Here is a 13,518-nt window from a genome sequence, read left to right as displayed (position 1 = left end):
AACTCAACCCTAAGGCGCGCAGAGACCATCCCATTAAACAGTAGTAAAGGGTCTGTTATCCCCCCACCTTTAACCCTGTTCCTCCTTGTTAGCCAAATAGCTAACTTTGCCTGAGCAAACAGAAAATTCAACAAAACACATTTTTCTTTCTCCTTACTCGAATACCTGTATCCCATTATAAACATCCCAACAGCAAAAACCACCCCCAACCTGTCACACAGACATTCCAACAGAGACATTAATGGCATTAACCTGGTGCACACAGAAAACACATGAATTACAGTTTCTTTCATTTGACAGAAAGGACACCCCTGCCCAATTCCCGGATCAACCCGTGCCAACCAGCTGTTAGTGGCCAGGGCTCCATGTAGAACCCTCCACTGGAGGTCCCCTGACCTCTTTGGTACTGGGGGTTTGTAGAGCGCCCTCCATCTAAAACCCACCATACTCTCCGCCCCACATACCCCCTGCCACTGATGTGCCTTCACTCCTGTTAGGCTTCTAATGCTCCTAACCTTAACGCAGAGGTTGTATAGGGCTTTACCTCCCACCCCCTCAAACTCCCCCAGGCTCGGAGTGTTAAAATCTAACAAGTCCTCCAGACCCCCTTGCCAGTCTCCAGTCTCTGCCGTCACCTGCAGTGGCGGGAACATTGGTGGCCCCTCTCCCTTTGGCCTCTCAAACACCCCCCTTACCGGCTCAGACAGTGCCTCCTGGACCTCCTCCAGGAATCTTTCCAGCAGCCTAAGAGACGTTATTCCTGTTTGTTGCGCCAAGACCTCCGGGGTTTTCCACCCCTCCTCTCCCAGCAGTCTCAGGTCACCCAGCCTTTGTAAACCTCCTGCCATCAGTTGCCTCTGCAGGGTGGCCGACTGAACCGATCTCAAAGGGATGGCTGGGTTGTGGAAGATAGGCTCCTCCCACACCCACTGCCCAGGCTCCACGCCCCCTTCTCGTGTGGGCCTTAGCAGCTGCCAGGCCCTCAGCACCGCAGAGTAAAACTCTGAGAGACCTGCTGTACTCAGCCTCTCCAGCTTCATGAGGAACAGCTGCCGGTCCAACCCTAATCCACCAGCTCTCCTCAGCAGCGCGCATGCTGGTTCCCTCCAGCCAACATCAGTGTGGTACAGCAGTCTCTGCACCGCCTTTAGTCGGAAAGCAGCCATCCTGCTCTCCAGTTCCACCAAGCCCTGTCCTCCTTCGTGGACGGTCATGTACAAAACTGCTGCCTTCAGCCAGTGATGTCCCGACCAAAAGAAGTCCACCAGCTTGCGTTGCAGGTCTGCAAGCAGACCGGCGGGGGGGTTGAGGACAGCCAGTTTATGCCACAAGGAAGATGCCACCAGGTTGTTGATTATCAGCACCCTCCCTCTATATGACACTTGGGACAGGAGCCACCTCCACCTGGCCAGTCTTGACACCACTGCCTGTGACAGCCCCTCCCAGTTCTTGCTGACCCACCTCTCCGAGCCCAGGTACACCCCCAACACTTTAAGCCCTTCACAACCCCACTGCAAACCCCCTGGAAGCAGAGGAGGAGCCCTATCCCCCCATGCCCCACATAACAGAGCTTTGCTCTTGCCCCAGTTTACCTTAGCTGATGAAGCTCCCTCGTACACCTTCAGACTGGTCTCTAGTTCCTGCATATCTTGCCCATCCCTGACCATCACAGAAACATCATCTGCATATGCTGAGACTGCTATTCCTGTCACCACATCCATGCCTATCCAGCACACTCCCCGCAGTCTCCTGCGTAGCAGTCCTAAAAAAGGCTCAATGGCTAGTGTGTACAGCTGCCCAGATAGAGGGCATCCTTGTCTAATACCCCGTCTCACCCAGACTGGCCTACTGAGCCCCCCTCCCACCTTAACCATACATGACGCCCCAGCATACAACAGCTTCACACAGGTCACAAAACTCTTCCCAAACCCAAACACAGACATCACATTAAACAGATACTCATGATCCACTCTATCAAAAGCCTTCTCTTGATCTAAAGAGACCAGTCCAAAGTTCACATTAGAACCTCTCGACAAATCCAACATGTCCCTAATCAAGAACAAGTTGTCCGTGATTGAGCGTCCCGGTACACAATATGTCTGGTCCTTGTGTATTATAGAGTCCAGATGGGACTTCAGTCTGTTAGAGAGGACCTTGGCAAAAATCTTGTAGTCCGCACAGAGTAATGCCACAGGCCTCCAGTTCTTAAGTTCACACAAGTCCCCTTTTTTGGGCAGGAGAGTCAGAGCCGCCCGACGGCAGCTCATCGGCAAACTTCCTACCCTGACGCATTCACGCAACACGCAAAATAAATCCTGTCCAATTGTTCCCCAGAATTTTTTGTAAAATTCCACTGGAAGTCCATCGACCCCAGGTGCACGACCGGGGGACATCTGGGTTACTGCCTCTGCCAGTTCATGTGACAACAGAGGAATGTCCATTTCATCCCTCTGTGCCCGAGAGAGCTTAGGGAGTCCTGCGAACAAGACCTGAGCACACATAGGATCACACATTTCTGCCCTATACAATTCAGTATAAAACTCCACAGTCCGCTCCCGCATCTCCCCCACCACAGAGGTCACCCGCCCATCAGACAGCCGTAGACAATGCATACCCTTGGCTTCACTGCTCTGTCTTTCCAAACCAAAGAAGAAGGAGCTGGGAGCATCCATCTCCTTGAGCATGGAGAACCTAGCTCTTACAAGTGCTCCCTTTGCTTTAACCTGGAAAAAACTGCCCAGGTCCCTACGTAATTCGGCTAAGTTAGCCTGGAGGCCTACATTGCCTTGCCCCACCATCTCTACCTCCATCTCACTAATACACCGCTCTAGTTCCCCCAATACTCTCCTAGCCTCTGAGGATGAGAGAGCAGTATACTGTTGACAGAAAAGCCGAATTTGCACTTTCCCCACATCCCACCATTGACTCAGAGACTCATACTCCTCTCTTCGCTGCCCCCATCTTTCCCAAAAAGTCTGGAAACCTGAGCAAAAAGTGGCATCTTGTAAGAGCTTTACATTGAACTTCCAATAAGATGCCTGCCGGGGCCCTGGTGAAATAGACAGCCGAGCCATGGTTATGTGGTGATCCGAAAACCCCACTGGGAGAATGGTAGCACCCAGCAGCCTATTGCTCTGATTCCTGGACATGTAAAAGCGATCAAGTCGAGCTGCACTCACCCTAGCCCCAAAAACCTTCACCCACGTATACTGTCTTGTGTTTGGATGTTTAGTTCTCCAAACATCCACTAGGTCAAACTGATTAAAGATATCCCTTAACACTCCCACTGACACTGAATGAGGCTCTTCCCCATTTCTGTCTTTTGTAAAATCCATTGTACAGTTCCAGTCACCTCCGATCACCAGCGTCTCCTCAGGCGCTACTTGTGAGAGTTCCTGTCTAAGACTCCCAAATAGAACCCCTCTTTCTCTCCCTGTGTTAGGCGCATACACATTTATAAAGACAAAACACATGTTGTTAATTTCTGCTTTAACAACAAGCAACCTACCTTTACACACCTCCTTTGAGGAGCAAATTTTTACAGCCAGACCAGGTGCAAAAAGGACTGCCACCCCTGCACTAAGATTTGTCCCATGGCTCAACACACTTGCCCCTTTCCACCAGAGCCCCCAATCAACTTCATTCACCACATCACTATGCGTCTCCTGCAGAAACAACACCTGTACTTTTTTTTGTTTTACATATTCACCCAACACACTCCTCTTTCCCGCATCTCTGGCGCCATTTATATTGAGCGAGCCTACCCGAAGAGTCTCCATAAGAAGTGGGAGAAAAGCCAGCAGAGAAATAGACCAATAGCAAAGCTCAAAAAGCCCCAGTGTCAGTAAGAAATTAAACATCTAAACAGTGTCTGAAGGTAAACCTTTACGCACTGTTGTGACCCACTTCCTCAACCTAAACCGTTTCCTGGGTGAGAGGACACCATGCCCCTCATTTCTCATAGCATGTTGTACTGATCTTACAAACTTCCTAGGATCAGGAAAAAAAGCCTCAAGATTAACTTTTTTCCCCTTAGTCTCATTCAGGAACCTTGTCAGTTCTCTCAACGTGTACTTAGACCCCTCGGGTTGACTGGCTGGCAGCTCCGGGCCAATTGAAGAGGAGTCTGAAAAAAATAACTCCTCATCCTCTTCCTCAGACTCACTTTCCTCCTCTTCTCTATCTCCCACCCTGACCACCTGCCCTTTCTCTCTGGTTAGGGCCTCACCCACAGCAACAGGCAACATTTCCATGGTGCCTTTGTCCACACCCTTTTTCTTTTTCCTCTTGACACCCTCCTCCTCCCCCCCTAATCTCTTACACTTCCCCACTATACTCTCCTCATCCACTAGAATTACCTGACTAGACGCAGTATCATCTGCACCACCCTCCATAGCATGACTAGGGCCAGCCTCAGCTACACCACCCTCCATAGCATGACTAGGGCCAGCCTCAGCTACACCACCCTCCATAGCATGACTCGGCCCAGCATTATCTGCACCACCCTCCATAGCATGACTCTGCCCAGCATCATCTGCACCGCCCTCCATAGCATGTCTAGGCCCAGCCTCAGCTACCCCACCATCTCTAGCCTGACTAGACCCAGCCTCTGCTTCTCCACCATCTCTAGCCTGACTAGACCCAGCCTCCACTACCCTACCATCTCTAGCCTGACTAGACCCAGCCTCTGCTTCTCCACCATCTCTAGCCTGACTAGACCCAGCCTCCACTACCCTACCATCTCTAGCCTGACTAGGCCCAGCCTCATCTACACCACCATCTCTAGACTGACTAGGCCCAGCCTCTGCTATCTGCATCTCCTTACCCCCTGCATTTTGACCTCGATTTCCCCCACCTGCCGTTGTACCCTCACCTTGTCTATGGCCTTTATGTGGGCACGCAAAACTCTTGTGCCCCAAATCCCCACATTCAAAACACCGTAGACTATCTGTGCTGGCAAAACCGGCATAGAGCCCCTCCCCATGCCTCACTTTAAAATGCACATTTAGCTGTTGCTCATTATTGTTCAGAAACATAAACACTTGCCTCCTGAACGAAACAACGTGCTTAACGGCATCTGCCTGAAAACCTGCTGACAGTACACGGAAACCGCTAGCAAACTTACCAAAACGACTCAGCTCTTTCCTAATTTGATCATCCGTAATAAACGGAGGCAAATTTGCCACTACAACTCTTGTTGAAGGGGTAGAGAGAGGTGAAATTGACACCAACACATCCCTTACAAATATTCCGCTAGCAATTAGCCTACCGACCAAATTAGCCCTTTTCATGAACACAACCACAGCTTTGTTCATTCTAGAAGCAGAATGTATAAACTCAGCTCCTACCTGTTCACCGACCGCGAGCAGAACCTCCTCCACCTTAACTCCGTTCTCAGGAACACACCTGAATCCATGCTGTATCGACAGCGTCTCCTCCGCGCTAGGCTGAGAAGCCATTGCGCACACTACACCTTCCAACCCCCAGGAAAGTTACTCTGTCCTCTTCCACCCTAACTTTGAAAAAAAAACTTTGGATACCGCTAAAACAAATATTTAATTAACCCTCCACCATAGAAAATAACATGTAAATAAAAGAATCAAGAAAGTTAGTTAGGATAGAGCTTTCCACACCAAACACTCAAACTCCAAAAAACTCCCAGCATGCACCGAAAGAGAGAGAGAGAGAGAGAGAGAGAGAGAGAGAGAGAGAGAGAGAGAGAGAGAGAGAGAGAGAGAGAGAGAGAGAGAGAGAGAGAGAGAGAGAGAGAGAGAGAGAGAGAGAGAGAGAGAGAGAGAGAGAGAGAGAGAGAGAGAGAGAGATGACCTCTATCTGTTTTAGAAGAACAAAAGCAGTGTAAGGCTTTTAAGCACTCGGGTATTGTCCCCCCCCAGCAGCTGAAACTCTGTCCTCATGTTCCCCCACCTCTCTCTCAATTTTTTTTCAATTCAAGGGCTTTATTGGCATGGGAAACATGTGTTAACATTGCCAAAGCAAGTGAGGTAGACAACATACAAAGTGAAAATATAAAGTGAAAAACAACAAAAATTAACAGTAAACATTACACATACAGAGGTTTCAAAACAGTAAAGACATTACAAATGTCATATTATATATATATATACAGTGTTTTAACAATGTACAAATGGTTAAAGGACACAAGATAAAATAAATAAGCATAAATATGGGTTTCATTTACAATGGTGTGTGTTCTTCACTGGTTGCCCTTTTCTCGTGGCAACAGGTCACAAATCGTGCTGCTGTGATGGCACACTGTGGAATTTCACCCAGTAGATATGGGAGTTTTTCAAATTTGGATTTGTTTTCGAATTCTTTGTGGATCTGTGTAATCTGAGGGAAATATCTCTCTCTCTCTCTCTCTCTCTCTCTCTCTCTCTCTCTCTCTCTCTCTCTCTCTCTCTCTCTCTCACACCAGGGCCACTTGGGAGCTGCTGGAAAAGAAGGGAAACAAGGAATGAAGGGAGCAAAGGTAAGGATGTGTGGAACACTCAACAACACTCAACTCATTCATGAAATATGAAGAAAATATATCCCCCCCCCCAAAAAAATGCCACTACATTGTACACCACACATATCAGTTTTACTCCATTTTGTTTTCCTCACCACCATGTCATTATGTTCCTCTCTCTCCTTCCTTTAGGGGACCAATGGGGTTGAGGGTCTGGTGGGGAAGAAAGGGCCAGTGGGGCCCCAGGGACATTCAGGGATGCCTGGCCCGGAGGGCCTCCGAGGGATCCCAGGCCCTGGGGTGAGTCCCCCTCTCCTCTCCTCTCTTTACTCTAACTCAAACAGACATCTCCCTCTACTGTAGCCTGTGGCTCTGCTGCTCCTCTCATCATGTCTCCCTAATTAGTTTAGTATAATCTGTCATTGGTTTACTATCAACATGCATGGTGCATTTCAGTACAACCAGCAACAAGGCTTGGGGACATGTTGTCATATGACCTTGAGCAACCCCAGTCAATGCTGGAGCCCTTCACTAATTGATTAACCCCTATTTGTGTTTTCATTTGCAGGGTGAGCAAGGGTTAAACGGTCCCCCAGGCCAGACGGGACCCCCTGGACCCATGGTAAGATCCCCATGCATATAACATGTTCATATGTCAACCTACTGTACTGTTATTGCCTCTCTTCCACATAACATATGGTAGGTAGCCTTGATAGGGTCAATTCCAGTGATATGTCAATTATATTTTTTCACCCATGTGTAACCATGTAGTAAATGTGATCCTGTGTTGTTCCCAGGGACCCCCAGGACTGCCAGGTTTGAAAGGAGACCTGGGCAGGAAGGGAGATAAAGGTCACGGTGGTCTGATTGGTCTGATCGGACCTCCAGGAGAGCTGGGAGAGAAGGGAGACAGAGGCCTGCCCGGAAATCAGGGCACACAAGGAACCAAAGGAGACGGGGGTAAGGGTGGCCTCCCTGGCCCCACCGGCCCCCCAGGACCCCCTGGACTTTCTGTAAGTGCACCCCCTCCTCCCTGCCCCCACCCCACTCAACTCTTCATAGTTGGCTTTGCTTTACTCTGATATGACTTTTCCTATTTCAAAATGACCTCTCCTCCCCTGTTAGGGTGCAGTTGGTGAGAGAGGATCCAAAGGAGACCTGGTGAGTCCAGTCATCTTACTGTAGCTCCACATTGTCATTCCTCTCCTTACACACCAGCCTATAGCTAGCAGCTTGCAGGAGCGTATGCTGCCAGACAAGCCGCTATCTCGCCTTGCCAAATGAACCAACGCTCAGCCTAATTTTCTACATTGTGCTTTTTAAATGTATTTTGGCCTTAAAAGTGAGCCCATACAGTGATGTGTTGTTCCTGTGGGTACAGTGTATTTTAATAGGATATAGTGGTGTGGTGTGATGTTGTGAAAAGTACCATAGTGTGTCATGTAGAGAGCAGGGGCTTTGGCCACAGACTGCTGATGTACAGAGCTGGATAATCCTATAAACCCTAGAACCATATCTGCCAGGATCAAAGAGGGATTTGGCAAACTAGTGTGAGAATCGCTCCAGGTGACCGGAGGATTGATGCAGGATTTTGTTCCACTCTTTTCTTCAGGGCGCCATCGGACTTCAAGGAGACACTGGCCCCGCCGGATCCCCCGGACCCCCTGTAAGTCCTCCACACACCCACCTCCCCACCTCCACACTTCTCATCCACCCCACCTTTCTCTTTCTGTTTCTCTCCGTCCCCTCTGTTCCGTCTCATCGCCTGTTGTTGTTCAACCACACACACCTCCCCACCTCCACACTTCTCATCCACCCCACCTTTCTCTTTCTGTTTCTCTCCGTCCCCTCTGTTCCGTCTCATCGCCTGTTGTTGTTCAACCACACACACCTCCCCACCTCCACACTTCTCATCCACCCCACCTTTCTCTTTCTGTTTCTCTCCGTCCCCTCTGTTCCGTCTCATCGCCTGTTGTTGTTCAACCACACACACCTCCACGCCTCTCCTTCCCCCCATCGTTCTCTTTTTTTTTTCCCAGTCACTGTTGTTTCTTGTCTTCTATCTTCCACTTGTGTTCCTTCCCTCCAGGGTCCGCCTGCCACCATGGTCCAGCTGCTGCCTATCAGAGACCACGAGGGCCGGAGGAAGAGGAAGAGGCACTCTAGGATGGTGCAAGGAGGCTCAGCTCCCTACGAGGAGGCAGAGGTGAAGATGGAATTGGAGCAGGAGGTGTACCTGCAGGCAGACCAGCCCATGCTGGAGGAGGCAGAGGGCATGGAGGAGGTGTTTGCCTCCCTCACCTCCATGAAGACAGAGGTGGAGCTGATGAGGAAGCCCCTGGGGACCTTTGAGAGCCCCGCCCGCACCTGCAAGGAGCTCATGATGATCCAGCATGGCTACAGAGACGGTCAGCATATCACCTCATCACCCTCGTATCACACAGATCTCCCCTCAGCACCCTGCATTGGCACTCATATTGAACGTGCCTATAGAAAATCTACACCGCCTTGAACTTTTGCTTACCAAAAAGACCAAAAATCTAAAAATCTATGGCAACACTTGAAAATGTCTTTCTAGCCATGACCCCCAACAGAGTTGACAGAGCTTGAAGCAGTTTGAAAAGAATAATGGGCAAATATTGCACAATCCAGGTGTGCAAAGCTTTTCTGAGACTTACCCAGTAAGACTAAGAGCTGTAATCACTGCCAAATGTGTTTATAACATGTATTGATTCTGAGGGGTGAATATTTATCTAATCAAGGTATATTAGTGTTTTCTTTTTCAATATTCTTTAAAAAATCTATATCAATAATTGTTCTTCCACTTTGACATTACAGAGTATTTTGTGTAGATCGTTGACAAAAAATGACAATAAATCCATTAGAATCCCACTTTGTAACACAAATGAATGTGAAGAAACCCAAAGGAGGAGTAGACTGTCTATAGGCACTGTGTTTGATTGAGTCAATAAGCCACCAAATCCTCCAATAGCCAGTATAATTTACCTGTTACATCAGACATACTCTACCATTTCATGTCTTCCCTTTTCTCTTGCCTGATCTGCTGTCCCGTATTGAAATGACACCGCTGTCTCTGTCTCCGTACCTGTCCCAGGTGACTACTGGATCGACCCCAACCAGGGATGTCACAGGGACTCCATCAAGGTCTTCTGTAACTTCACCGCTGAGGGAGACACCTGTCTCTACCCTGACAAGAGGATTGAAACTGTGAGTCTCAAACTACCTTGATGTCTGCTCACATCAACCTAACTAGAACGTTGTTGTAGTAGTGTACAGTACGTATTCATTGGCCTCAGATCAACTGGTGACTTACAGATGCACTATCTTGATTTTACTCTATTTATCACAGCAGGAAAATAATCCTGCAGCAACAGGATATGTGAATTATTATGTGGATTATAATTTGAATACATTTTTTAGGCGTTGATACATTTTCTGTTACATTTTTCTTAATGTCAAATCAATTTTAAAGTGGAAATCACAAACCTTAGAAGCCTTTTAAAACCTTTAATACACTACAATTGATATTTCCCGCTGTGCAGGAACATTCTCCGCAACAACAGAGTGATCAAATTAAGATACCAGATCTGCACATCCTCAGAAGCCTGTGTTACAGAGACTCCTTGTTTCCTTCTCTATTCCTGTGAACAGGTGAAGCTAGCAGCCTGGAACAAAGAGAAACCAGGGAGCTGGTTCAGCCAATACAGGAAAGGCAAACAGGTACTGACCACTTTCAACTGCTGCCGTTCATTTAAATGTTTCCAAACACTAGGTAGATTATATTCATTTAAAGGGAGTGCGTTTGAAAAATAATCATGTGTATAATCGAGTAGATGTGCATGTGTGTGAGCATGTATGATACCTGTGTCTTCTGCCTGCAGTAGTGAGTGAGTCACGCAGAGCCTCTGGCAGCAGTGGGCTCTCATTGAAGAGCATTCAGAGCCTCTGGCAGCAGTGGGCTCTCATTGAAGAGCATTCAGAGCCTCTGGCAGCAGTGGGCTCTCAGTGAAGAGCATTCAGAGCCTCTGGCAGCAGTGGGATCTCATTGAAGAACATTCAGAGCCTCTGGCAGCAGTGGGATCTCATTGAAGAGCATTCAGAGCCTCTGGCAGCAGTGGGCTCTCATTGAAGAGCATTCAGAGCCTCTGGCAGCAGTGGGCTCTCATTGAAGAGCATTCAGAGCCTCTGGCAGCAGTGGGCTCTCATTGAAGAGCATTCAGAGCCTCTGGCAGCAGTGGGCTCTCATTGAAGAGCATTCAGAGCCTCTGGCAGCAGTGGGATCTCATTGAAGAGCATTCAGAGCCTCTGACAGCAGTGGGATCTCATTGAAGAGCATTCAGAGCTTTGAGCACTGGTCTTTCATGTGCACCTGACCAGACATCTCTTAACACAGAAAGAAAATCACTTCTCTCCCAGTCCAATACCTTTCACTGACTCTTTCACACCCACGCCATTGTGTATTTTTCTCTCTCTCTCTCTCTCTCTCTCTCTCTCTCTCTCTCTCTCTCTCTCTCTCTCTCTCTCTCACTCACTCTTTTTCTCCCCGACTCTCTTATTCTGACTCTAGCTGAATTACTGTGACCTTTGTCCCCTCCTCTCCTCTTACATTATTAATGAAATACGGGTTGAGATTTCTAAGAGAGAGAAAAGGTTCATGGTAATACAAATGGTCCTAGCCTTCCTTCCTCTGTTCACCAGGATGGATATAGTGCTCTGTAACCAGCATTAACTCTGTCAGCTTGGTTTTGTGCCAGATTTAACTCTGTCAGCTTGGTTTTGTGCCAGATTTAACTCTGTCAGCTTAGTTTTGTGCCAGCAATAACTCTGTCAGCTTGGTTTTGTGCCAGCAATAACTCTGTCAGCTTGGTTTTGTGCCAGCAATAACTCTGTCAGCTTGGTTTTCCTGCCCAGGTTATTTGGTAATGGAAAAACTCCTGGCCCTAGCCATTATAGATTGGATGTATGGTTGAAGTCAGAAGTTTACATACACCTTAGCCAAATACATTTAAAAAGTTTTTCACAATTCCTGACATGTAATCCTTGTAAAAATCTCTGTCTTAGGTCAGTTAAGATCACCACTTTATTTTAAGAATGTGAAATGTCACAATAATAGTAGAGAGAATTATTTATTTAAGCTTTTATTTCTTTCATCACATTCCCAGTGGGTCAGAAGTTTACATACACTCAATTAGTATTTGGTAGCATTGCCTTTAAATTGTTTAACTTGGGTCAAACATTTTGGTTAGCCTTCCACAAGCTTCCCACAATAAATAGGGTGAATTTTGGTCCATTCCTCCTGACAGAGCTGGTGTAACTGAGTCAGGTTTACAGGCCTCCTCGCTCGCTCACACTTTTTCAGTTCTGCCCACAAATGTTCTATAGGATGGAGGTCAGGGCTTTGTGATGCCCACTCCAATACCTTGACTTTGTTGTCCTTAAGCCATTTTGACACAACTTTGGAAGTATGCTTGGGGTCATTGTCCATTTGGAAGACCCATTTGCGACCAAGCTTTAACGTTGCTTCAATGTATACACCACATTTTCCTGCATCATGATGCCATCTATTTGTGAAGTGCACCAGTCTCTCCTGCAGCAAAGCACCCCCACAACATGATACTGCCACCTCCATGCGTCACAGTTCGCATGGTGTTCTTCGGCTTGCAAGCTTCCCCCTTTTTCCTCCAAACATAACGATGGTAATTATGACCAAACAGTTATATTTTTGTTTCATCAGACCAGAGGACATTTTTTCAAAAAGTACAATCTTTGTCCCCATGTGCAGTTGCAAACCGTAGCTTTTTTATGGCTGTTTGGTCATGTCGAGATATAGGACTTGTTTTACTGTGGATAATAGATACTTTTGCACCTGTTTCCTCCAGCATCTTCACAAGGTCCTTTGCTGTTGTTCTGGGATTGATTTGCACTTTTCACATCAAAGTACATTCATCTCTAGGAGACAGAATGCGTCTCCTTCCTGAGCGGTATGACGGCTGCGTGGTCCCATGGTGTTTGTACTTGCGCACTATTGTTTGTACAGATGAACGTAGTACCTTCAGGCATTGGGAAATTGCTCCCAAGGATGAAGCAGACTTGTGGAGGTCTACAATTTTTTTCTGAGGTCTTGGCTGATTTCTTTTGATTTTCCCATGATGTCAAGCAAAGCGGCACTGGGTTTGAAGGTAGGCTTTGAAATACATCCACAGGTACACCTCCAATTATGTCATTGAAATACATCCACAGGTACACCTTCAATTATGTCATGGCTTTAGAAGCTTCTGATTAGCCTATCAGAAGCTTCTAAAGCCATGACATAATTTTCTGGAAATGTTCATGCTGTTTAAAGGCACAGTCAACTTAGTGTATGTAAACTTCTGGCCCACTGGAATTGTGATAAAGTGGATTTTAAGTGAAATAATCTGTCTGTAAACAATTGTTGGAAAAATTACTTGTGTCATGCACAAAGTAGATGTCCTAACCGACTTGCCAAAATTATAGTGCCAAAATTATAGTGAAAAACGAATTATAATGACTCCAACCTTAGTGTATCTAAACTTCCGACTTCAACTGTATATAGTGCTTTACCAGATGCTCTACTACCAATGCATTGGCACTGCTATTTGTTTCTGGACATTCATTATGTGACTGACATGGTCATTGAGAGTTGTTTCTTTCCCCTGGTCCAGTTCTCATGCAGTGACTCTGATGGGAGCCTGGTTGCTTCAAGTGGTCTATATTAATATGTGGTTCATATCTGGTCTAGTTCTCATTCAATTACTCTGATAATGTCTCTGATGTACTGTGTGTCTCTGGTCCAGTTCTAGTGCAATGACTCTGATATGCTGTGTGTCTCTGGTCCAGTTCCAGTGCAATGACTCTGATATGTTGTGTGTCTCTGGTCCAGTTCCAGTACAATGACTCTGATATGTTGTGTGTCTCTGGTCCAGTTCCAGTACAATGACTCTGATATGTTGTGTGTCTCTGGTCCAGTTACAGTACAATGACTCTGATATGTTGTGTGTCTCTGGTCC

At 47.1% G+C, this 13,518-nt stretch overlaps 1 protein-coding gene across 2 annotated transcripts in view; it reads left to right on the top strand.

Annotated features, from left to right (window-relative positions):
• Positions 1-13,518, top strand: part of col5a3a (collagen, type V, alpha 3a) — an 80,508-nt gene that overhangs the window by 64,501 nt on the left and 2,489 nt on the right. For both annotated transcript variants that reach the window (XM_036941104.1, XM_036941103.1), the window contains 9 exons: positions 6,437-6,490; positions 6,662-6,769; positions 7,038-7,091; positions 7,267-7,482; positions 7,595-7,630; positions 8,082-8,135; positions 8,559-8,877; positions 9,585-9,697; positions 10,142-10,210. In XM_036941104.1, coding sequence (XP_036796999.1) covers positions 6,437-6,490; positions 6,662-6,769; positions 7,038-7,091; positions 7,267-7,482; positions 7,595-7,630; positions 8,082-8,135; positions 8,559-8,877; positions 9,585-9,697; positions 10,142-10,210 — 1,023 coding nt within the window. The remainder of the gene's footprint in view (positions 1-6,436; positions 6,491-6,661; positions 6,770-7,037; positions 7,092-7,266; positions 7,483-7,594; positions 7,631-8,081; positions 8,136-8,558; positions 8,878-9,584; positions 9,698-10,141; positions 10,211-13,518) is intronic.

The sequence above is a fragment of the Oncorhynchus mykiss genome, chromosome 13 (assembly GCF_013265735.2).
Source record: "Oncorhynchus mykiss isolate Arlee chromosome 13, USDA_OmykA_1.1, whole genome shotgun sequence".
Taxonomy (NCBI): domain Eukaryota; kingdom Metazoa; phylum Chordata; class Actinopteri; order Salmoniformes; family Salmonidae; genus Oncorhynchus; species Oncorhynchus mykiss.
Note: the sequence above shows the minus strand (reverse complement) of the source record. Positions and strands in the feature narration are given on the sequence as shown.